The 27305-nt window shown below is 27.8% G+C and overlaps 2 protein-coding genes across 18 annotated transcripts in view; one reads left to right on the forward strand and one right to left on the reverse strand.

Annotated features, from left to right (window-relative positions):
• The window catches only part of LOC107451625 (telomerase protein component 1), a 275001-nt gene that overhangs the window by 118340 nt on the left and 129356 nt on the right, over positions 1-27305 (forward strand). The gene's annotated exons all lie outside the window — the stretch shown is intronic.
• On the reverse strand, positions 438-25398 carry LOC122269022 (chaoptin-like). The gene is made up of 4 exons (XM_043040345.2): positions 25045-25398; positions 7885-10479; positions 3942-4736; positions 438-814 (listed from the first exon to the last, which is right to left on the reverse strand). The coding sequence occupies exons 2-4, from the start codon at positions 10477-10479 to the stop codon at positions 494-496; spliced, it is 3711 nt and encodes a 1236-aa protein (XP_042896279.1). The 5' UTR covers positions 25045-25398; the 3' UTR covers positions 438-493.

The raw sequence follows: 27305 nt of genomic DNA on the forward strand, positions 1-27305 counted from the left end.
TAGAAATATTTCATTTTGAATCTCTTCAAGCAATAAAATTAAAAAATATACTTTCATGTAAATTATAAAACTACAAGGTTTCAAAAGTTTTCAAAAAGTAAAATAAAATTTTTTGAATGAAAATTTGACATTTATTCTAATTAAAGAAGATTAAGATGCAGTAATTATAATATACGTTTTGTATAATAACTAATATATTTGTATAATAACTAATATACTTTATATAATAACTAATATACTTTATCTAATAACAAATATACTTTGTATAATACCTTTGTATAGGTTTTTATTTTTCTTACTGCTTTAGGTATTATAGCTCATTTTACAATAATGAATTTCAGTTCATCTTTAACTCAATTGAGAGATTTATAAAGAATCATTCAAATGTCAATAATATTTGAATGTTTTACATTTGATTTAATATTTTGTTTGCATAATTTCTTAAGTTAAATGTTTAAATTTATTAAATGTCTATTATGGTTTACATCTAAATCTAATTTAACATTAAGTTGATAAATAGATGCAGTACAAAGGAACTTAAAATTATTGACACTGGTAAGGAAATACAATTATGTGCTGATCCATGAGAGAAACAATCCAGGTCAACTTTAAATACATCTATTAAGGATCTATTGTTCATGTTCATGCACTTTGTGTCACGTAAATTTTGAATGTATGCATCATCACAAATATTTTCATTACATCGGTTTTCATGTTCGTAATCCTTTATCCATTCCCAAATCCATGAAAGTTCACAGCTACAGTAGAGTTGGTTTTCAGAAAGTGTGATGTACTTCAATGACTTACTGTTAACCTAAAAGAAATGAATTAAATTATATTGCTTTGGGAAAGCCATATTCCTTTTTTTTTGTGTCAGGCACTTCCAAATCAAAATTTGAATTAGCTGAATATAAGCATTTTCCTAACCAGAATTTCCCTTATACTACTATTAATAAAATGCAGTATTATATTAATTAATAATTTCACAAATAAACTTAAAATTTAGGTATTTAATGATGTTTCTTGCATAAAAAAATTGACACTAAACAATGAAAAATGATATTGCAAGGCCCGTGCTAAGGACTTCAAATTATTAGCCATTAAATTAGCCAAATAACAAAAGTATTAGCCAAATTTCAAAAATCTTATCCAAAGGCGAATCTTAACAATTTCTTATGATTGATTTTTTAACATAGAATACAAGTTGGAATACAAATTTACAATAAATTTAATTATTTTATAAAATGCAATTTAAAATCCAAAATCTTTTTACAGTTGAGGAGGTGTAAAAAAGCTATGAATAGGAGAGAGGATAAAAAATATAGATGTTTTATGGTCTTTGAGGGAAAAAATTAGAAAAATGCTAATTTTTGATAACTTCTCAGACCAGAGCATTAATATAAGGATAAACCTTAGGCAACATTATGTTATTGTCACATTATTGTATATGCTTTTGTCACGAGAAAGCATATTTCCTGCAAAAATATTTTGATGATAAAATGCATATTGCTACCTCATAATCTGTTTTATTGCCACAAACTATTGGAAAAATAAGTCACATCATATTGCATGATCTGGAAATGAACGTGGTAATCTGTATTTTGCTGTAGTTTGTCACATGCTTACATAATCTCTCCAGTTATTTACATTGTCTAGACTTAATATAATTCTAATTGGTTGTGTGATGTATCTAGTGGAAATTACTGTAATTGAAAAAAAATAATAATACAGGATTTGTTCAGAAAAATTCTCTTTTGCCCTTTTTTTCAAGATTGAGGGGGATATATATTTTTCTTTATGGTAGAAAGAATAATTTGCTTATACTTGTAGTGAATTTACAATTTTATCACATTTGGTGAGGTGGTGAATGCTTGGCGTGGGCCTTGTATTAATAATGACATATTATGGGATACCTTAGTTTATTATGTAAACACTGGAATAAAGTACCTTTTGACTGTGAATGCAAAAGTTTATTCTTTTTTATTTTCTACTGAATAATGATATAAATTATCAGACAAAAAATGTACTTTATTTTTAATTAAACTTATTGTTGTGAAAAATAGAATACGCTGGGGCGGGAAAAAAAATGGCATTTTTTATAGTCTCAATCAAAATTTGTTTCAAGGAACTTAGTATATAAAATGAGTCTAAAAAATATTATACTCATTTTCCAAAAGTGAGTAGGACATTTTCTCGAACACTTTTTGAGGTAATTATTTGAGTACACGGTATATTACTAAAAATCAATGTATGCTAGTTCTATGTCGAATGTGAATAAGAAAGTGTCTAAAATGTAAAATCTATATGATATTCACACACATATGCATATTTTTATTTGACACTAACTATTGATATTATTCTTATAATGCAGTTTTCTTTCTCTGAAGTTTAGTCTAAATTGTTCAGAGGGTAGATTTCAATTGTTTTAATTAATTGTTGTAAAATGAGGCAAAAAAAACATACTTTATCTCAGCGAATTTTTTTTTTTTTAATTCAGATATTTGACCCTGAAAAATAAAGGAATGGTCACAATCTGAAAAATCTGATCCCAAATCTTTATACTTTCCATCCCAAATGAGGTTTTAAAGATTTTAATGCAATTTACTTATTTTTTCTTTATATTTTGCTATATATCTCTTGAACTATTTGCCTGACCTTCTAATGTTTTGCATTAAATTTAGAAGGTTAAACTGTTTCGTTTTATATGATCACTTTTAATTTCGAAAATTAATACCATTGATTAATAAGCTTGATTTTATTTTAATTAGAAATGTAAAATTCAGTTTTTCCTTCTAAAACATGTTCTGTTTTAAAGAATTCTTGTTCGTAAAACTGCAGCATATTTTAGAAATTATATAATATGCAGCATGCTTAGGATCTTATAATAAGTAATTTTTATCAGAATTTACTATGAGTGTCATAATAACAATAATTTATAAGATAAACTAAGAAGCAACAAAGTTGAGATAAGGTAACTTTTTTAGCTGCACTTAACTAAACAGATTTTAGCACAGCCAAATTTTTTAAGATTTGGTTTTTTATACTGTTTTATGCTTTATGACATAAAATGTTTTGTTCATAAATTTTCATTTGATTTTTGATTTCTTTATTTTCATTTTTTATCTGTCTTGTTTACCTTATATTGTCTTATTCGCTTAGAATTTGCCAAAAATATCCTATTTAAAGCAGTTAAGTAGTTCAAGGAGCTTGGTCATAAAGACTATCCATTAAGAAACATGGCTATTAAAAAGCCTGTTATTTGATATCCATGAAAAAATTCATCCCTGAATTGACATAACTGTCAGATGAATGCCAATAAATTGGAAATAAAAGCACTTGATATGAAGCCTTACAATAAAAGTTCAAAATAATATTCAATAAAATAGGTATACAATGATCCAATGATGTCCACTAGCCCGACATCTAAGCTTTTAAGTTGAATTGTTTACCTAGATAATACATTGTTTCATCTTAAACAAGTGCTTAATCATTAGAACAACTTGTTCTACATCCCATCAATATTTATTGTATTTAAAAGTGTTCTTGGTTTGTTGAATAAATAGAATCTTGTGATATCAGTAAATGGCAAATTTAGTAACACCCAATTACTTGATCAAATGCTTTAGATTTTACTTTTTTAATTAAAATTTCATTTGAATGCACTATTATTGTCATTGGTCCTATAAATTTCCCTGTTTAAACCTCTCAAGAAATACATAAAAAAAATTGGAATGTTTCATGTATTCAAGAATAGAATTTTCTGCATAGCAAAGAGTGTCAATGACTGGTTTTAAAATTTGTTTAGAGATATTTGCTCTACACTATAATTAATTTATAAGTTTTTGAAGATTCCTTGAATTAAAACAATCCCATTTTCTATGACATGGTTATTTTATAAATTCAAACAAGTGCGATTAAAAAGTGAAATATTAAATTTTTACCTGTTTTTCATCAGGATTATACATTTTTTCAATCATTTGAAGCTTGTTGTTCATAAAAGATGCGGTGAAGTTTTTCACTTCTTTCATGCTCTTAAATAAGTTCTGAGAGATTCTTGTGATATTTGAATTTCTTATGTCCACAAATATATCAGGACTTTGAATGTTAGAAAATCTTGATTCGTCAATGTGTCTTAAATTTTCTCCTTCTAAAATTATTTTTTTTAAAGATTTAGGTAGGTTTTCATCAAACATTCTTTCTAAATCATTTTCTTGAACATGCAAATGTATTTCTTTTATTCCATGGTTTTTGCTTAGCATTTCAGATATACTTATATCTTTCTGGGGATAAGTGCTTATTTCTAGTTTTTGCAGTGCTATTAATGGATGAAATACATCTTTTTGAATTTCTTGTATATCAATATTTTTTATAAAAAGTTGTTGTAATCTTTCCATGTTGCTAAAAGTTGTATTCCACAATGCTTGTATTGGGTTGTCTTGCAAATATAACGATCTTAGTTGTGGTAAATTTGACCACAGATCATTGTGTATTGTAGTAAGTAAGTTATTTGAAAAATCCAAAACTTGAATTTTTTGTAAGTTTTCCAGAGCTTCATGCTTTATTGTTTTTAACAAGTTTGAACTCAAGTTAAGAAATAAAATGTCACAAGATTTCAGAAAAGGTATATCTTTCAAAGAAGTGTTTGCTAAATTGAGAATTTTTAAGCTATCTGGAAGAACTTCAGTTATCCACTGGGGTGATTCATTAATGGAATTTTGTGATAAATCTAAATATATCTGAAATAAAGATGCATGAGTTAGTTAAAACAGAAACTAAACAAATATTATAATGCTAAATTCAAAATAAGTTATAAAATATATTCCTAAAATAAGAAAGTAGAAGAATATATTTGTGAATGAAAGTGCTACATAATATTGCTGTGTATATTTGTATCTGGTCACAGGATGTGTTAGATACTCCTATGTGCTCTCTGGATACTATTGCATTTTTTCTGTTTATTAGTTAAACTATGAGTAAACAAAATAAAAAATAAGAGAATTTTTATTAAAACTTTAGGAAAATTTAAATTACACCTTGCATCCAAAATATCTCTCCCATCAATACGTTGAAATTTTTCCTCTTACTCTTTTTTTTTCATTAAAAGCTCTTCTAATATTTTTTAAATTTTCCATATTTTAAAAATAATGAAAAAATTTTCAGTGAAAATTATCATTAGTTTTAATTGACTATTTACAGTTATATATTCAATTATAAAAAAAAATTTACAAATTGAACAAAAAAATAACCTTCTGCAAAATAAAATACAAAATAAATAAATGCACATACAGAATATATTTTAAATTCATGTATATATACAGTTAGACTTCAATGTAATGAACTTCCATTTTGTGAATTTCTCTATTTTGCAATTTTTTTAGAGGAGCTAAGAACATTTTGGAAATTTCTTCGTAAAAAAACTTCCAAATAACAAAGTGAATTTTCTATTTAACGAACTTTTCTTTAAGATCCACTTTCCCTATTTTCCAAAACATTTCAAACTTGTTAGTGCATTTTATGGGGGAAATGACTTTGAATTGATTTTGGCAGCCGCTTTGAGAGAAAGAAGTAAATTGCCTTTCCCTTTTTGTTTGCATTTCATACTAGAATCCAAGCCAAAAATCAAGCCAAAAAAGCTGCAACCACAAAAACATTAACTGAATTGGATAGTTTGGATGGTGTGAAAAATAAAAACAATAATACAGCAATAAATTGTGAGGAAGACGAAGAAGATGGAAATGATGAAGAAATCACCAAACCTTTCTATGATAAAATGCTAAAATCATTTGAAGCAATTCAGTAGTAGATAATAATTTACAAGATGAAGGTTATCAGTTGCTGTTTCAATTATGTCTAGTGTTTATGAATTTGAAACCTGTTTTGTGTTGTTTAAAGATTTTAAATGGTGATTTTCTATTTAACGAATTTTTATATTACAAGCTTTTTATCGGGATTTAGCGACTTCGTTAAATGAGGCCGAACTGTATATTCTGATTAAAAATATATAAAACACAATAAAAATTTCAAAATTTGAGGATTTTTAAAATTAAAATAAATTAAATTACATTTTAAGTCAAAAATGCTGCTTTTAATAATAATTATTTAAATTTTTATGTTTGTTTATTATCGAAATTAAAAATATACTTCTCTTCAAAAAAGCACTATATTTGAAAGATAATTACCAACATCATTTTTTTTAACGTACTAATTTCTAAAGCCACTTTGGAAAATATACTGTAAGACTCCTATGTATACTCATATTTGTGTGAAAAATCTAGAAAATTTACCTAGTTAACCTAAAGAAAACTGAATTATTAAGAACTTATAAACATTATTATAAAGAATTAATTACAATAAAAAAATTGAAATATTCCAAGACCTTACATTAATTAAATTAATCAAACTTTTTCCATTACATTTATTTAAGTCAAAATTAGGAAAATTAAATTAAAGCATATTCAATCTGAATTTGTTTCTAAAGGGATTACAATTTTCTATTAGAACAAATTTGTCACACCACTCTGAACAAAGTTATCCTCAGCCTCAGAAGTTATCTTTTACTGAAAGAGCATTTTTTTTCCAACAGTGTCTGAAAAGTTGGAAGGTGTGGTGTATCACCGTGGTTTTTAAACTATCATTTACTATCCAACCATGCGAGTGTGAACACGGAGCACATATAATTTAATTTAGACACTTTTTGTGGGTGCAAGCTTAGTAGTTAGCCTGTCTAAGGGGACGAGAGTGTGTCAGATTTAGGAAACAATGCTTAAGTTTAGAAATAGCATATCTTACATAATTTTCCATATCACAATTTTCTTGGTTATATAACTTTAATTTTTCATTTCATAATTTTCATTTTAATCAATTTTAATTTTTCCTTTTTGTTCCTGGGAAACAATGAAACCCAATTCAACTTTCATTCACACTAGAGGGGGTCCAACAAGGTATTAAAATCTCTATTCTTTTGTGTCTTTTCCTGTAATAAATGATCATTTTGCTTTTATTCCTCAATTACTTACTTAAAACAATGTTTGTTTTCATTCTGACAACTCCTTCTCGGTGCACAAATTTTTATGGCAATGTGTGTATTTTAAGATTGATCTGTTCCAGACTAATGTTGCCATATTTAGTTGTTAAGCTTAAAGATATATGAAATGGTCTATATAACCCTGGGTATTCCAGCTATCATTTCATGTGATAATTTGGTCCCAAAGTATTGCTTAAAAAATTTTTCTCGTATTTTTTGAAGATATTTTCTTTGGGTTCTCTTAAATTTTTGACTGTTTATATTTTATAATGAGTGTTAATATACTGTAAGATTTATTTATACATAATATGATATGACAAAAGAAAGAAACCATCTAAGTATTTTCAAACGAGGAGACTTTTATTTGTTCCTTACAGAAAATTTGGCCACCTATCCAATATTTAGTTTTCCAGCACCAGTCTCGTGGATGTCATTAAAAGTTTATGACTTAACTGCTGTTTAATAAAAATCCATTTTGCTAAAATTATTATTCTTTTAATGTTATACCCAGCCTCAGCCAATTAGCCCTGTGCTATCTTGCTGTCCAATAAAGGTGTGTAAAATCTGAAGGAGAAGTATTCTCATTGTCAATATCTTTCAATTTAGTGCACACAAAGAGATGTTTGTGTTTCATAAATTTTGTATGGAAAAATTACTTTTTTCCAACTTTTAAGACTAATAGTAATACAAATATGTACAATAGATATAAAGGTTGACTTACCAAGTTAAGCATAAAGCTGTTTGAAAAAAAGGGGGGGGGTTCATTTTAATGTTAAATAGATATTATATCTTCTATTTCCATTATTATATCTATAATTTTATATCTAAGCAAGAAATATTACTTTAGTTTGTATACTTACTAATTTTGGTAAATAATCAGTTTCTCCTGAACTTGTAATTGTTAGCTGATTATTAGCTAGGCTGAGGTATCTGAGGTTCTGAAAGCTTTTAAAATTACTAAAATTTAAGGATTGTATGAGATTTCCAGCTAGATCAAGAAGTTGTAAACTGTTCTTTAAAGTGAGCAAAGATTCTTGAGGAAATGCTTCTAAAAAGTTGTAAGATAAGTCTAATTGTTCTATATTTGTCTTAATAAATATATTTTCTGCCAATTCTTCCATACTGTTGTGTGAAGCTGAAAATATTCTCAGTCTTGATTGCTCATTAAATAAGTTTTCAGGCAATACTGTGATATTGTTAAATGATAAATTTAAAATTTGTAATGATGTAATCCCTTTAAATTCGTTTTCATCTACGGAATCTATCTTGTTGTTAGAAATAATCAACATTTGTAATTGAGCCATGTTAGCAAAAGCTGATACTGATAAATCTTGTATTAAATTATTACTCAAATCTAGACGTATAACTGACTGGCGAATAGGATCAAAATAATTGTTGTCTATGTAAGATATGTTGTTATAGCTGAAATTTATATTCTTAATATTGCTTGATGTATGAATTACAGAATAATTTCCAGTTAAATTCTGAATGTTGTTATTATTGACATCGACTTTTAATGCAGAAAGCCTACCTACTTGATGAAAAGCTTCTAAATTGAAACTTAATAGTTTGTTATATGCTAAATTAATATATTGAACGTTTGGAAGATTTTGAAAGGCTTCGTTTTCAATATTCTCTATTAAATTACCTTGTAGTTGAATATCAATAATTGAATCCAAATCTAAGAAAGCAGATTTTCTTATACTTTTTATATGATTATCATTCATCTGTAAATAAATTAATTTTCGTAAATTTCGGATTGTATATGAATTCAATGTACTAATTCTGTTAAAAGCTATTTTCAAATGTTCCACGTCTGGATTGTTAATATCATTAATGAAATTTGGATGCAGATCTAGTAATTTATTGTAATTTAGATTCAAATATTTCAAATTCTGAAATGAAATAAAGGATTCATATGGTAGTTGTATTAAACCATTGTCACTCAAATCTAAATATTCCAATTTATTAAGGATGTTAAATATCTTAAAAGGAAACATAGTCAATTTAAATGCCTTGTGTAAGTTTAATTTTATCAAAGAGTGTCTGTTATCTTTAAAAGTAGAGTTTTCAATTTTTGTTATGCTGTTATAAGACAAATCAAGTTCTTTTAAACTACTCAATTTATTAAAAGCTCCATTTTCTATCACTTTAATGAAACTTTTTGTTATAGATAGCTTTTCAATAGATGATCCAAAATTTCGTAAGTAGTCTTTATCTAGTAGAGATTGCTTCTTGTTAAATAAATACTCACGCAAATTGAATAAATTCAAAATAACTTCATTATCAAGGCTTGTCATTTTAGGACCTCTTAAATCTAAGTATTTTAGAGTATTGCTGTATCCTTTTATGCTGGAAAAATTTATTTCTTTTATTGTATTACCTGCAAGTGATAGTCTCACTAGTTTTGTGAATGGTAAATCTGGAAATTCACCCAGATTGTTAAAACTTAAGTCTACTACCTGCATTGAATGAGCAACACTATAAAATGCATTAGGTGTAATTAGGGATATTTTACAATAAGGCATGTATATCTCTGTTACATTGGTTATTAAAAAAGTATCATTAACTGTTTCTAATGGATTTCCTTTTAAAAATAATCGATTTATATGACTAAATAGTCTAAAACTCTGTGGTGTCAGCTCAGTCAACAGATTATTTTCTAAATGCAATTCCTCTAAATTAATTCGATTTCTTGTTTCTCGGCCTTCAGATATTGTTGAAATCATGTTATCATTCAAATTTACTGTTTTGATATTTTTTAAATTAGCCAGTGCATTCAATGGAATTTGCTGAAGTTGATTTCCCATCAAATTCAAATGCTTCAAGTTATTTAGTCCACTTTGAAAAGTAATATCATCAATAGTTAGAATTGAGTTATAAGCCAAATTCAAAACCTCAAGTGAAATCATGTTTCTGAATGAATCTGTTTGAATATGCATTAGTGCATTATTTGTTAAATCCAATAATTTTAGCGTTTTTCCAATGCTTCGAAAATCGTCATTATACAGAATTGAAATGTGATTTTCACTTAAAATTAAACTACTTAATTTTTCTGAATTTAGTATTGCTTCTTTTGGTATCCTAAATAATTGGTTTTGGCTTAAATCTAACACTGATAAAGTTTTTTCAAGACCTGCCAAAGCATTTGAAGGCAAATCAGATAGAAGGTTGCTGTTTATTTGAAGTTTCCACAATCCTGTACCATTCAAACTGTAATCTTCAAGATATTGCAATTTATTATTTTTCAGACTCATGATATAAATTGCAAATTTATTGAGATGAGGTGGTATAGTCATAAACGGAATATTTTCACAACTAACGGATCCTAAATCGGGACCTCCACTTGAGCAGGTACATAAAGAGTTAAATGTACATGGTCTGTGTTGTTCTTTTAACCTAGAATCGACGTTAGTGAGGAACAATAAAAAGCATACTTTCTCCAAAACTTTCATCTATAAGAGAAAAATATATTTTAGAAAATGTGTTTGTGTATATACAATAAATAAAGTATAAAATTATTACTGGGAAATTCTATATATTTTTTAGTGAGTGTGCGATGCAATTTGTTTTTTAACAAAACATTAAATTTGCTATTTTCTTTCCTGAAGCTATGAAATCTTCAATATTTTATTAAGTGTTGTCTTTACAATCTCTAGATTTTCTAGTGTGCATAAGTGTATATTTCTATGCACATGTATGTTTCTCTCTATTTCTAATTACTATAGTCGAATAGTCTCTGTGAAATCAAATTTTAGATCTACAACTGTTTTTTTTTAAAATTTGCTAACTCAGAAACTATTGCTCTCAAATTTTTTTATCTAGTCAGCATTTTTTTTTTTACTTCATTGTAAAGAATGTAAATACAAATTTTGTGTTTGCATTTTTTAAAAGTCCCGCTGTGAACAGATCGTTAAGACACGGTTCCTAGCAAATCACCGAAGTCAAGCATCACTGGCTACGGTCAGTGTGCGGGTGGGTGACCACTTGGATCAGTCTGCGTAGGGACCGAGGGTGTGCGGTATTGGTCCTCGTTAAACTGTGCTACCGTAAAGTGCTCGACTTCGCTCGCAGGTCGTCAGGGTACCGAAGCGGGGGTGCCATCCCATCTGCAGAGGATCAAAATTGTGATGGCATGTCTTCGGATCATCCTCAGGGATGTTTCCCAGACCGTCGCCAATAGCCCATTGTGCAGCTCTAGTGCGATGTAAATTAACAGCAACAACAACATTTTTTAAAATGTAAAAATTTGTAAACTTTTTCAATTACAAAATATAATCATCAAAGAAATATAAATAATTATTAAATATAATTTTTCGCAAGGAATTATCTTTCAAAGATTTTATAATTGTATGCAATATTTTTTCAAGTGGCTTAAAAAGTTCTCAATATTTGGCAAAACTTGCAAAAAGTTAACATTAAAAATTAAAACTTTCATCTGCTCTCCTGACCAAACTTTTGGAAACTTATTTCCCAGATTGTGGCAACCCCTCGCCCCATATTTTGAAGGTCAACAGTTCGAATTCTTCAAAAAAAAAATTGTGTTTTTTTAAAGGAAAAAAAAAAGTTGTATACAACTTCGTAACCTAAATTATCGTGTGCACTAATCAGTATATTTAAGGTGAGGCCCTCAGACCATTTACATTGAGTCTTAGTGTATGAAAATCTGATAATAAGATCAAAAGTTATTCAGATTTTCTTTCGATGCAATGTTCATTAATCATTGTGTTTCTTTGAATTCTTGTTTTGACTTTTGAAATATTTGTTCAAGCTGTAAATTTTAAAATTAGAATCACCTTTTATTGAGTGGAGCACACCACAACTGTGGGCCAGATTGTTGATGATCGTGGCCCAAACTTCAGAGACTAGTGAGTATCTTAAATATCTTAAAATCTTATTTGCCTTTTCAAAGACTATAATTTTAGCATTGACAACCCTATGCTTCCTTAATAAAATCTAAACGTTCATGCTTACACTAGATCAAGTTGTAGTACCCTTATTGAAGTCAAATCAATGTGCTAAAATTAGAATTTTTCGTCAAATTTTACTTTTTAAATTACTTGTAATTTTTAGTGTTTCCGAAAATAAGATTTTTTATCGATTTTTTTTCCCTTAAAGGAAAGGAAATAAGACAAAGTTGATTGTATGTTGAAGTAATATGATATGTGTTTTAAAATTGGAAATTACAAAAAAAAGCAAATCTGCTTTTCAATTTTAAAAAAAAAATTGACATCTACTTTTAATATTTTTTTAGCTTATCATAAATTAATAAATATAAATTATTCTCTTTGTAATTTTAAAAACAATAAAAAAAAGGTCACGAAAATTTAATGTCAATTTAGCTATAAGTATATTCGGAGCTTAAAACAGTATGTTCATTCAAAAAAAAAGTTTTTTTTTGAACTTATGCTTATTGTTTCTAGTTTTTAAACTTAACGAACTAAAGGACCGCTAATATGACATTATTATAATCTTGATAGTCATTATTCGAACCGTTAACGTTTTCACTTCATATATCTAGCCAAAGAAGTATGAATCTGTAAAATTTATATTGAAACGAAACCAAGCTTAAATTAAAGAATATGGTATGGTCTTAGACCTAAACAGGGGTGCAAATTTCTTGCCACTGTAACCCAGAAAGACGCCGTAGAAATTTAATTCATTTCATACCAAATTTTTTTTTAAAAATGCCTATTGAATGTGGATGCGAGGTGCAGTGGAAAGGATATCTGGCTTGTAACTAGTCTCAGGTTCTATTGCATTCGTACTAGAATTCGTATTGCAACCTCTTTCTAATTTATAATAAGAAACTTAATTAAATTTAGCCAGCTACATTCTATAACAAAAAATCGACGCACCAAGAAGGAGTTGTCCGATTGAAACGAAAATTGGTGGATAGGAAGACAATGTACAGAATAGTAAATGATTAAAATTTCAGAACAATTGAATAATTTATTGCAAAGGTGCAGTAACAAGTTCAATAAGGTGTTGACCCGCCTCTAGCCTGGATACAAGCTGCCACACGGCGTGGCATAGACCGATAAAGCATAGACAGATAAACTTGAACTTTCCTAACTAAATTTAAAGTTTTTTTTTATAAATGTACTTAAAATAAAAAATAAAATATTTTTCAGTTAAAAAAAAATTTAAATAGTCTCCAGTGGGAATAAGTCGCGGATATTTCATTTACAAGACAAGTGTCCTAATCACTATGTTACACATCCACCTTCAATACAATTTTTTTTTATTCCAATATTAAATGAACTTAAACTTTTTGTGTTCATATTTTACCCTAGTGGCCACAGTTGGTAGCACTAATTGTTGAAGTTCTAACTTGGTTCAACTCTAATAAGAATTTTTATAGATTCATATGCAGGGCCCGATTAAAAGAGTCTTACGTCCTGGGCAAAATACTATTTAAGGGAACCCAACATTTCCCCTGGCTTTTTTGCTTTTATTCATTTTAACAAAATGTTTCCTCTGCTATGGATGGGTGGAGAAATTCAAGATCCGAATTGGCCTAGAAACTCGTACCATATCTGGTAAAAATACAAGCGTGAACGAAAGGACTGTAAGGGAATGGAAAGAAAAATTTAAATCTTTAATTAAGGAATACAAACCAAAGGATATTTTTAATTGTGATGAAACTGGTTTGTTTTTCAGGATGATGCCTAAAAAGACAATGGCATTTAAGGGAGAACTCTGCCACGGTGGAAGAAACAGTAAAGAAAGATTAACCGTTTTATTATGTTGTAATGCAAATGCATCAGAAAATACCGATACCGATCTTAGTAATAACGAATGGAAAGTTGTATCCCATGGACTTGTTTCCTTTAATGAATTTATTGTCTTTGATGATAATCTATTAACAACGGAATTAAGAGACATTGATAACGATGAGAACGTGTCGGATGATACTGACGAGGATGATAAAGTTCCTCCAAATCACACAGCAGTACTAGAAGCTTTAGACACTATTCGTGACTATTTACAATTCAATTCTGCTTCTGAAACTCCCTTATCCCATTTATATGAGCTGGAAAAAACTGATTTTGAAATACGTCGGCAAAAACAAATACAAACATGTATTAAGGATTATTTTGTAAGAAAATAAATTGTCTTTAGGTATGCTACTTTTTTTTTGTATAATTATAGTAAATATCAAAACAGTATAAATATTAACATTTAATCTTTAGAAACATATTTATTCATATTGTCACTGCAATTTGCGTTGCGTTTTAGAATTTTGAAGTTATATATATATATAGGAAAGCAATTGTGTGCAGATAGAATTGCTAAAAATTTTCTTTTTTTGTACCTACTTTAACGTAAAGGAAAGGGTAAAAAACGGTTAAAAGACTTTTTCCGAAAATTATTCCTCTTCCTAAAAAGAACAAAAAAGCTTCTCAGAGAGGGGGAAAGACCACAACTGCATATAGTTGATTATTAACGCTTTGTGTTTATTGTACTTCTGCCTTACTTAGTTCTTTCATCTCCTGTCTAGTGTCAGTCCCAGAAGAGTGCAAACCCAAAGGAGGGGGGGGGGACAGAGGGCCCCTTTAAAATTTAAGTGATGGGGCTAACAATGTGTTTTACCCCACCTGAAATTTAGACACTTGCAAAAATAAAGCAAAGTAAAATTTGTAATTAAAAAAAAATTTTTTTTCACTTTTGAAGCTATTTTTCAAATCGAAAACTTTATATTCCTCTGAAATTTAAGCGGAGGGTTGAATAATGTGCTTTGCCCTTTCTAATATTTTGACATTTGTCAAGACACAAATTCAAATAAAATTGGTAATTAAAGAGAAAAAAAAGCTATTCTTTCTCAACCTTGAAACTTCACACCAAATAGGAAACTTTTGTTTGTTCTGAAATTAAATTAAATGGGTGAATAATGTGCCTTTTGACATTTGGAAAAGTAAAGTGAAAGTGAAAAAATATTTTATTTCCAATTTTCACTTTATTTTCCGGGTAGAAACTTTCTTTTCTTCTGAAATTGTAATGAGGGGACGAACAAAGGGCTTCGCCCCTTCAAAAATTTCAGCGCGTTCCTCGAAAATTATGTCAAGAAAAATTGGTAATTTAAAAAAATCAACTTAGAGGCTATTTTCGATGTCTAAAACTTTATTATCTTCTGATATTAGAGTGAGGAGGAAAAAATGTGCTTTGCCCCTACTGAAATTTAGACATTTGCTAAAATAAATTCTAGTAAAATTGATAAATTTAAAAAGAAAAACTATTTTTTTTTTCAGCATTGAAGCTATTTTCCAAATAGAAAACTTTCTTTTCCTCTAAAATAAAAGTGAGGAGACGAAAAATCTGCTTCTCTTCTTCTGAAATTTAGACATTAACAGAATAAAATCAAGTAAAGTTGATAATTTTAGAAAAAAAAAGTTTTTTTTTTAAACGATGTTATGTAGAGCAGAGCTGAAACACGAAATCCGTTACACGTTTATTCACTTATTTGAAATGAACCATATAAAATATCATTTATACACCAACAATAATTTATATAAACAAGGGTAAATTTTATTCTAATGCAATTAACCTCAATTTATACTTTAAATCATTAAAATAACAAAACAAAAGTTTTAATACAAAAGTTTCATTAAAAAATTCCATAAAATTTTATTATCAGTAATAAAAGCTGCTTTCAATAGGAAAAAAAATATTTTTAACAATGGGACAATTTGTTTCCCTAACATTTGGAGAAGGGGGTAGTGTTGAGTGCTAGTTTTTTTAATTGAAATTATATAGGATGATGAAAGTAATTGTACTAATTAACTTTTTGAGAACTTTTTTTTATGTATTATTTATCTGAGGTTAAGGTATGCATTTTTGAAAATGTAAAAGCTGAAACTTTGAACACTGCTGATGGAGGAAAAGAATTTATCCGACCATCTCAATTATAATTTATCACTTCTTCGAAGTGTGAACATTTCTGTTTATTAATTAAATAATTTTATTTTCCGTTTTAAATATGGCAATGTCGATTTAAAACCAGATAAATTAAACCGGAACAAGATGAGAAACATATTTCACTTAAGATTGCTTTAATTTTATTTAACTTTCCACTTTTTTCTTCTTTTTTTCTTTTACAGTTTAGAGGTTTATATTTTGTTAATCGTGAAGATGATCTTTACTGTAACTAATGTTAAAGATATTCAGTGAAATGTTTGGTTCGAAGTTATTGCCTTTTTTCAGCATAGAAATCAGAAGCAATTAAAAAGAATTTTTTTTAATTAGCAAAAAAAGCTTTGACTTTTTCGTATTTTTCACTTTGGAATATTAAGAAAAGTATTACTCTTTTTTAAATAATTTTATCATATATGATTACATAGCTTCATAAATACATAAATTTATTTCTCATTCTGTCTGATCAGAGGTTTCAATGGGCAAAATATTCAAGAATGATTTCTTTTCAAAATATAGTTATAATTTTTGGGCCCTGTCCAGACTGGGGGAAAGGCAAGTTTATTTTTTTAATCGATGTAACTAAAAAAAAATTTTGAATATTTTTTCAATTGTGATTTTTTAAGAAAAAAGCCTATAATTTCTTTCAATTACCAAACCGCGAGTTAAAAGTTTTAGACTTGAAACTAATAAATAAATTTCATTTCTTTAATGGTTTGTCTTGAAAAGACCTTCTTAACGATATATAATAGAAATCGTATTCAAGAGCTTTTATAAAATTGGTATTTTATGATTAGTATTATATTTAGGAGAAAAGGGGGGCTACTGTGGACATGGAGGGCAAGAGTAGATAACATGAATAGCTTTATCTTTTCTAGTCCATTTTCCTTTGTCAGATGTCGTAGATTGGTAACATTAATGCACAGTGCTCAGAAAAAGGACCACCCTGAATAACTTTTGATTTAATGATTAGATCTGCACGTTCTAGGACTCGTGGGTGTGACCTCACTAAGTAATTGGTGCTGATGATATTTTATTTTATGTTACGTAATCAGACACAAAAACATACTTTCGCTGAATAAACATACCTTTTTTTTCAACGGATTCGATTTTCTAGGCACCATAATATAGTGGGTAACCGTAATCGGGAAAATATGGTCTCGATAGTTTGCTCGGAAGAGCGATCCAATGTTTGAACCCCCAAATGTTAATTTTATTTCCTGCGGATTTTGCCATAGCTCGAGAGTTTTTTAAGGGAATTGAAAAATTAGTGCACGTAATTATAAAATTCGTTTATCCGAAGGTCATTCCATGCAAAAATAACTTTTAGAGAATATTTATTATTTTTTATTCAATAATAGTCGAGAAAATTTTGAATTTCCAGGTATACAGTTTTTTTTTTTGTATCATTTTAAAGTACCTAATTCTACATGGAAAAATACAAAATTTGAGCGAAATTGGTTGATAAGTTCCTGAGAAATCGAGTTTCATATGTAGGGGAGTGTCGGCCCACTGTCAATTTCATATGTATAGAATATTTTTTCAAGTAAATGGGCCATCGGACATGAATTGTTATATTAAAAAAAGATTATTTTCAAAGTTTCAAGTATTTATGCAGCTGGTAACATGGTAAACAATAGCTTATGTTGAATACAGTAGTCAAATTTTTAAATTTCTATTTTTTTTAAGTTAAACTATTCTTTTTTTTGGTTTATTCTTTTTGCATTATTTAATTAGATGATAAAACAATAGAAACATACAAAAATATCAATTATTACTCAATATTATACAGAAATGTAAGCATTACTCCTTAAGTGGGCGGGGCTACCCGACTCTCCCCTACGACCTTTTTAAAATTTGATTTCTCAGGATTAACCGATTTCGCTTAGATTTTGTATTTTGCCTTGTGGAAAACTTACGATACTTTGTAATCCAATTTATGTGAGAACAAGTAACTTGTTTTCCTAAATATATTCGCTAACATGATACATAAATAGCTGAAATGACGGTTAGAGGTGGAGTACAGAAAGTTTTAGGAAGGGCTCCGGCCAAAATTGAAGGGCTTTGAGGGGCGTAGTTACGGCACTGGTGTCAAAGCATCCTTTTCAACTCGGAAATATCTTGGGGACAGCTAATTGCCACCCTATACATTTGCCCTTTATCTGCGAAAAATACTATTTAATAAAATATAAGCCTGACGCTTTTAAATTTCCCTTCTTGGTGGCGACTTCTGTTACAAAAAAGTGGGAGGTCTAATAAGAGAGAGATTCCTTGATTGACATATACTTTTAAACCAATTACATGATTAGACGATACATCAGTTACTACTAATTTTCCGCGTACACTAGAAAAAACATTTAAAACTTAAATAGATTGAAACAGTACTACTCTATCTTGACTCAGTATTATATTTTTTTTCTTCATATTCACGTAGACTTGGTTTGATTTTAAAAGTATTAATCTTTTTTAAGTTTTAATAATGCAACGAAGCTAGAAAAAGAAGCAAGAACCCCCCAGAGATTCTTCGAAGTCTTAACGACTGACGTAAAAAATAACAATAAGTTAGTTTAACTTGTGTTCCCCCTTCCCATTTATAGATTATTGAAAATATTGTTTCAACATTATCAGGTTTTTAAGGCAAGTCAAGTAACTTTAATGAATTGATTTTAAGTAAATTATTTCAACTGCCAATTATGTTTACTTGTCAATAAAAAAAATATCCTAGTTTTCAAAATTAATGTGGATAAGGTAGACATATTTTATATAATGAAGTAGGAGTTTAATTTTACTTTAAACGATACGAATAATTTGTTTTTAAGAGGAGCTCGTCTTAAAATGGCCTACTCTATAGCTCGTCCACTCTATAGCTCTCTATAATATTAATGTTTCTACTCTATAGCTCGTCTTAAAATGGCCAAATTTGACAAACTGTGAGCAAAATAAAAAGTTAACGCTCAGAATTACTTTTGATCTAATCTAATGATAGTATTTTCACATACTTAATCGTAATAACACGAAGTTATGTTAATTAATTATATATTATATAATAACTTAATTATATGTTAATTTATTACTGACATTATTTAAAGTTACGAAATCAGATACAAAAAAGCACTTTCTCAAAATAAGCATTTTTTAAATTTTTTCGACAGATTTGGTATTTTAACCCTTGAAGTATGGGGGGGGGCACAATCTGAAAATTATTGTACTAATAATTTATACAGGAGAGCGATTAAAATTTTGGACCCCTTCATGTTAATTTCACGTTTTGCGTATTTCATTATATCTCGAGAAATTGATAAGTGAATCAAAAAGGTTTTTGTTCACATTTATAAAATTCTTGAAATGAAATTATCTTTGGATTAACGAATTTTATAACTATGTACAAAAATCTTCTGATTCGTTAAAAAATTACTCGAGATTCGGCGGAATGCGCAAAAATATGAAATTTACGTTAAGGGGTCCAAACTTTCGACTGTCCTCTATTTAAACTATTGAGACCATATTTTCCTGATTGCAATTAGCTGATATCCATATTTTGAGGGTCAGAATTTCAAATCCGCAGAAATAAAGTTTCAGAGAAAGTGTGTTTTTGTGTATGATTTCGTCATACACAAAATAATTAAAATATATCGTCTGAATTAATAAACTAGCACATTTAAGATTTGACCCACTAACCCATTGAGTCCTAAAACGGGAAAATCCAATTATTTATTGAAAAGTTATTTAGGATGTCCACTTTTTTATTTTGTGCATCCCTTTCTCAGAAGATATCGAATCGATTTTCAAACTATCTCTATTTGATTTCCCCCCCCCTTCATGTTATGGTGCACAGTTTTATAAGTTTTAATATTTAAAAAATTTTAAATTTATCTGCTGTAGTTTTTTCTTTATTTTCATGATTAAATTTTTATTTGTATTCCTTTGACAAAATAATTACAAATTCTACATTATTTTTGAAACTGAAATTTGCATCGCTATTTTGAATATAATTAAAACCAGTTTAGTATAAATTGAAAAAAAGGTTTCTCAAAGTTAGCTACTTTAGCAGGCTAATGATTTCTCCATAATTTAATAGCTTTAATTTAATAACCTTTATTTTAAAAACTTTATATTTTATAAATTTTTTAAATTACTTTACTATAATGATGCTTTCTTTATTCCTATATTTTCTTTAAATACAAAGCATAAGAAATAGATATTAAAAATGTTGCAATATTGAATAGTGGAGTGAAAATTAATTAATTATGAAAATTAATTATGAAAATTAATTATCAGTTTTGTGAAGCGCCTATATTTTTCGTTCTAGGTGTGACAAAAATATTTTTGTTTCTTTTTAGGCCACCTAAAAAACATAATTTTTAAAATTTTTATATTATGTTTAATTTTTTGCAGTTTTGGACTTGTTAAATGTTTGAAAAGGGTCGAAATAATAATTGCCATTAATATGGAGATAAATTTTGTATTGCAATTTTTAGGAAACAAATGTAACTTAAATTGTCATCAGACGCAGAGTTTGTTCCAGACACAGTTGAAATTTTCGGACATAAGGATAGGCAAATAAGGATGTATCACAAATAGATATTTTGATCACTTTCTAGGTAGCCGAAGTGTTCCAAATTCAACCTGTATTCTATCGACAAAATAAATGACGATTGCTTCCTGTGCACTGAATGCTAAGTTTATCGTCATTTTATCGCTAAAGAGAATTTTTTATTAAACAAAACTCTAAACCAAATGAATTTTTTAGCTAAACTCCTTGTAGAAAGCCCTTCTGGGTCTTTAAATGTCTAGTCAGGTCTTGATTGACTTCATTCAAGAGTAAAAAATACCCAGGTACTATAATGATTCCGTTTTTATACAGTATTGAGATTGTGTTGTATGTTTTTTTTTTATTCTCTATAAAAAATTGTTAAAGTTCGCTGATTTTTTTTACATGAATATTAACTTAAGACCCACGGTAAAAAAAATTTCACTTAAATTATAGCAAAAATTTAAAAAGCATATTAAAAGACATTACGGAACAGGGTTATTTGAATGAACAATTATATTATATTTCGTAGAATTAAAAGGGAAAAAAAATTAGCTTGTAGGTCAGGGAATTTTTTTAAAAATAAAACGCCAGAATTGTCAAAATTATTTTAGTTCGGCTCTAAGATCATAAAAAATGTGGTTAGCGTTTGAAAACTCTTCAAAGAGTTGATTGAAAAAGTTTGATTCGCACAATTGATAATCTGTAAAAGCTGTTTATTTTTGAAATTTTATAATTTTACTTTTGTAAACTTACTTTAAATTTTATCTTAAAAAAAATATTTTTGTTGATACTTTTAATTGCATTTATGGGGCATCAAAATCTTTTTAAGTGTTTAGGGCCTCTAAGGCTCCTAATCCGGACCTAAAACGAACAACTTTTACTCTTTTTTTTTAGATGAATTTTTAAATGATTGCGAATTCATAGAAGTTACTACAGCTATTTCAGTCATTAATTACAGCAGAAAATAGTGATGAAAATAATGTTCTCAAAAGGACTTTATGATTTAGTAGAAAATATTACGGATGAGTTCATTTTGTGCCGCAAATTTTTGGGATCTTGTGATAAAATGATCAGTTATTGCTTGTTCCTCTATAATAAATTGTTATTCCCTGGACATAATGACCTGTATATAATGACAACATTGCCAGTCATAATATGTAACAACGAACAGTAATTTTTCATTTTCAAGATTTTAAAATTATACTTTCAGAAAACAGGTTTAACATCCCTTATGTACAGTGCGAAAAAATAAATAAAAAAAAAGGAACACCCTGATTAACTTTTGTTCTAATGATCAGATTTTCACGTACTGGAACTCAAACTTAATGGTTCACGTGGGTGTCCTTAAATATGCTAATTAATTAGTGCAGACGATATATTAAGTTACTAAATCAGGCTTAAAATCGTACTTTTTCTGAATAAGTATAACTTTTATTCGACGGATTTTTATTCTTGATCCGCAAAATATAGGAGGTAGCTGCAGTCCGAATAACTTGGTCAGGAGAGTGGGCAAAAGTTTGGACCCCTTGATGTTAATTTTGCATATTTCGCCCCATCTCAACAACATTTAAAGCGATTTGGAAAATTTGTGTTTACAATTATAGAATTCGTTTATTCAACGATAATTCAATGACACAAACAATAATTACTTATTAATTTTTAGTATTTAAATTAATAGTAGTAGAAAATTTTTTGAATTGTAAGGTATACAAGTTTTTACAGAATTTTAAAGAATGTATTTTTATAAGCCAAAATTTGTAATGTAATTGCATAAAATTCTTTTAATAGCGTTAAATTCTTTTTTAATATTTTTGAATTCTTTAAAATGTCAAAATGCATTCAAAACTAAAGAATATCAAACTGATATTTAAAAAGAAACAAAAAAAAAAAATTATTATTCGAAAACAAATTTGTCGAAAAAAATATAAAGATGGGGGAAAAGTGACGATTTTTTATCACATCACGTAACACAAAAGTTAATTTTATAGTAAATTAACTCTAATGTTCTCGACAGAAAATCAAAAATAGATAACGATTTTATTAAGCAACATAAATGCAAATTAAATACTTTAATAAAGGAATTGTATGGGGCTCAAATGATTGAAGAAAAAAAAAAAAAAAAAACATTATAGCTCTCAATAGGATTCAACATTCAGTTCGGATTCAGTTTAGCATATTTTTAGCTTTAGGGCATTTGTATTTAGTGAATTATAAGAAATTTTTTAAATTTTAAAATGGTTTTTAAAGCTACAGAAAAATTAGAAACAAAGTTTAAAAACAGTTAACAGCTTAAAAAAACCTCTTCCCGTGTCATACTAATATTGTATAAATAATATTAAGATTTAAAAGAAAAATGTGGAAATAACTAGTAACAACTGATAAAAAAAAGAAGAAAATGATTAAAAGATAACTTGGTTTGACGATGAAATCAGCGTTGAAAAAGCGCGTCAAAAGTGATGTTCAAAATGCCTGATTGGAAAATCGCAAGTTTTTATAATTCCTGATTAAAAACATCAAGATTTTCAAAACCCCGTGGAAGAGGATAGCAATAATCGCTGAAAGAACGATTTTAAAAAAATAAATAAAAACTCTTTAGATTTGCGATGAAATTAGCACAAATAAAGCACATTAAATGCGTGATTCGAATGTCGTATTAATAATTATTAAAAGTATCGGGATTTACGAAACTATGTGAAAATGCGTAGCAATAAGTGGGGAAAAAATAACGGAGAAAAATGCTTAGAGAAGGGATACGATAATTAGAAAAACGAGTTTAATAAATCAAAACTTAGTTACCAGTTCAATTTAGCTAGACGTACTTGGAAATAGTACATAGAGAAAGAGAGCACTTACAAAATAGAACGATAATATTGATACAAACAAAGCACGTCAGAAGTGATTACCATCTGCACAGTTCAAAACTCGCTAGTCGTTATAATGCATTTATTAAAAAGATCGGGATTTTAAAATACCCTTGGAAATCCTATAATAACCTCCGAAAACACGATCGCAAAATCACTTGGATTAACTATAAACTGAACAAGAGCTTCAAAAGTGATTATATAAAATACGAAATTCACGCATGATAATTTTGTCGAATTAATAATTTGTAGATTTTCAAGACTTTGGAAATTCGTTGCGATTACCACCGAAAAAAGTTACCAAAAAACTACATTGAGTTAAATTTGGCGTGTCAAAAACTTATTTGCTCAATTCCAAATTTCCGATCTTTTTTTACTTTCTAAAAAAAAAGAAGAAAAAATTTTTTTTTCTTACTATGTTCAGAAGCTGGTAAACCGCAGATTGTGCACCCTATCATATCTGTATCGTGCTCCCCTCACCTCGGGTGTTGCGAAAGTGTTATTTCCGCCTCTGATATCGAAATAATATTTTTGAAATAGTTTACTGCTTGAATAAAAATTTAAATCAGTTAAAGCAGAAATAATGAAGTGAGCATCATTTATAAATTTATTATCATAAATACTTTTTTTTTAAAAAAATTCATTTTTTTTAATTAATAACTTTCTATTTTATAATTAACTCAAATGTATTTAATTTTTGTTATAAGGAAAAATTTTAACTGCTCACATAATTTCCTAAATTTAAATTACTATTCAAGATAATGAATTAAAGCACATAATTTTTTCCCCAAGACTGTCACACGCAGAAATATATTATTTATAGTTATTAGTATTTTGTAGTTTTTGCGCTTCATTTCCCTTTATTTAATATGAAAAAATCCCTAAAATTCCAAAACGGCAAAAAAGTGTGTATATTGTATAATAATTTGCATTAAAATTTTATTTTTTCTTGAAATCTACTGTTTTTTTTTTTATTTATTATTATCAGCCGTGATATTGTTCTAATTTTTGGTGGAATTTCAGATTTTCTAAACTTTAGAAGAAAATTTCAAATTTTTAATTAGTTAAGGATCGTTCAGTAAAAGATTTTATTCAGTAAATGATTGCGACTTTCAAGTAACTCTGCATTTTGTTTTGAAATTTTTGGGTCTCTTTATTAGTTTCATTAACAAGCACACTCTAATCTATTTAAGTATCTGAATATTTAAATGATTTATTATTTCGGAGCCCATGTATTAATTTACAATTTTCCTTTACTTGTGTACTGTACTTAATACCATTTTGTTACTTCGTAATTTTCGGGATTAGCTTTCGTCTTATTAATGATTGAATTAAAGTTAAAACGTCGGTAATGGTAAGATTTTTAAAATGATTGTCAAATAAAGGTGTTATATACCCTCTAATTTCCGTTGTAATATTATTAGCAAACTTACTATTTCTTTAATTTTTTCTCTCCAATAACTGTATTTGATCAGTTCAACTGAATTAAAAAAAATATTTTATTGCGCACGCTTTTTTATTTTTTCATGATTTGAATTGATAGTTATTATCAAACTTTTTGTTCCACTCTCATGTCTGCATTATTTTATCTAAATTAGCTATGAAACCGCTTAGCACACATCTGATAGAGATTGTTAACCATTTTACCATCAATACAAAATATCATTATTATAATTATGAAATATATTTAAAATAAAATGAAAATATCTTACTTTAATGTCTTTTTTAATCCTGTTTACCTACTGCAGAATCTCCAAAGGTGTTTCTGGTGTTTTGATGAGTGTTTCTGCTTGCGTATGCGCTTATTGTAGCTTTTAAAGTGCTTCTAGGCGAACCCTTACAAGTTTTCTTTTTTTTCTACTGGCGGTGACTTATTGTTTTAGTTATGTCGCATTATTTACTAATCATCCATGGTACATCAATTAATGTATATTTCAACCCATTTATCATTTCTATTTTGGATTAAAGGCTTTGAAATGAACTTCAAAAAATGCCCTGCCTGCAAATTTTGTTTTGTTAACTCATGCTTTTTTGCGACAGGAGAGAATATTTTAACCTCCCAAAGTGAAGTGAACCGAGGGGACTCATGAGGCATAGCGTTGGGAAGCTCCCCCCTTTCCTTTTTAATTTAGAATTTTTTGAAGGTAACTTTTTAAACCCCAAAACCCAGACAGCTATTTTTTTAAAAATTCGGAAGTTTAAAAGCCTTACAAAATAAAATTTTTTCGTTAGTTTATAATTGAACGAAAATATTTTATGATTATAATTTTTGTGCTAAGTCCATCTTAAAAACCTGTTAAAGATTATTTTTTTAAAGTTACCATTCGAACTCGATGAAACAAAATTTAAAAACAATCACACAATTTTTCAATGAAACAAAATTTATGAATTTTTTTTATTTATTATTTTTTTTAAGATAACAATTGTCGGTAGTTGCTGTTTTATTATAGTTTATGCACAATGTAATAAGTCGATATTAAAAAAAAAAAAAAATCATTCGTGTATCTAATATATAATTATTAAAGTTTTTGATAAGGGCATTTTGTTAAATGTTAATCACATTTTTTGGATTGAAAAATATCACGATTTTTTGGATTTGAAAAATATTCAACCATACTAGAAAAATAAATCTTATATGAGCATCGCAATCCTATCGAATGATTTCAAAATTTCTGATAAAAAGAAGTTATTAACTTCATCACCTACCTCATTTTGATCAATCCGACTTTGGCATGGGTAAAAATGACATTTCTAAAAGCTTCAGCACGATCTTTCAAATTGTGTCAACAGTTTTACCATGTAAAATCTTCCAAAGCGTTTGCTGCCGAAAGAAATATTGTTTATATAAAGTTAGTATAGAAGTGTTTATATTTTTACCCAATATCTGTACATTATATAACTGTTCAAATTGGAAACTGTTTCTATCTCTCCAAAGTCTTATTATTTAAAAATTATATTTATTTTTAAAAATTTCGATACAAATATTAGGATTTATGGTAACATCTTTCATTTCTCATTTTTTATATTTTATTTATTGACTTTTTTGTTGCTTTTGAAATCATGTCAAGTATGAGCTAATAAAATAAAAATCTCGAGTGCGATAAATATGTTTTTCTTTAATAATAGGTTAACAGTTATTTAAAGCAAAAATAAATAAATAAATAAAATAAAACAAAAATCTTTTAAAATTGCCGTTACTTTCAAACAAAATAGAATTTCAAAAACAATCGCAATAAATTTATAAATGAGATTTAAATTTTCAACAAGTCAAATTTCAACTTTGTACTTGCGTCCGATTCTACAAATTCAAATTTAACAGTTAATAATTCTTGAACTAATAACCAAATTCTCATATTTAAAACAAATTAAAATATGTTTTTTTTTTCAAAAAAAAAAATCATAATAATAAAGAATCGCTATAGTTAAGTTTATAACCAAAAATGAGCCTTTTAAAACAACAAATTTCAACTTCGTAGCTGTGCAATTTCATTTCTACTGCCAACAGAGCGAGCGCCGTGCATTGTTTTTTTGCAACAAGTTTAACAGTTTATAAATCTCGGACAAATTATAAATTCTTTTATATCATGTTAATCCTTATACAGTTTTCAACTAACAACTTCGTGATTTCAAGTCTCTTAGCCAAAACAGAGGTAGGTGGTAGAGGCTCTCATAACTTTTTTAATATAGGGAAAACTTTATTTCATAGCTGCAAACAATTTATCATGTTTTAAGCTCGAAGTTTAAATTCTGATTCGTTTTAAGCATAAATGTTTACTTTCATTTTGAGAGATATTTTTAGTTTTTCTATAATTATTACCGATAAAATCCATTTCTTATGAAATATTATTTTTTCTTTATTTAATTTAAATGTTTATGTTTTTTTTTTGGCATGTTTCATATTTTTAAGGATAGATATACCTAATAAATCGGATTTTAAACTATGACTTTTTTTAAAAAATTCGATTTATCGGGA

This window comes from Parasteatoda tepidariorum, chromosome X1 (assembly GCF_043381705.1).
Source record: "Parasteatoda tepidariorum isolate YZ-2023 chromosome X1, CAS_Ptep_4.0, whole genome shotgun sequence".
NCBI classification, from domain to species: domain Eukaryota; kingdom Metazoa; phylum Arthropoda; class Arachnida; order Araneae; family Theridiidae; genus Parasteatoda; species Parasteatoda tepidariorum.

Excerpts from the sequence above, each read along its gene's own strand:
- LOC122269022 (XM_043040345.2), bottom strand. The coding sequence starts at position 10,479 with ATGAAAGTTTTGGAGAAAGTATGCTTTTTATTGTTCCTCACTAACGTC. Across the intron at positions 4,737-7,884 it reads CTGATTATTTACCAAAATTA|ATATATTTAGATTTATCACA; the intron begins GTAAGTATACAA and ends TCTTTATTTCAG. Across the intron at positions 815-3,941 it reads ATAATCCTGATGAAAAACAG|GTTAACAGTAAGTCATTGAA; the intron begins GTAAAAATTTAA and ends CATTTCTTTTAG.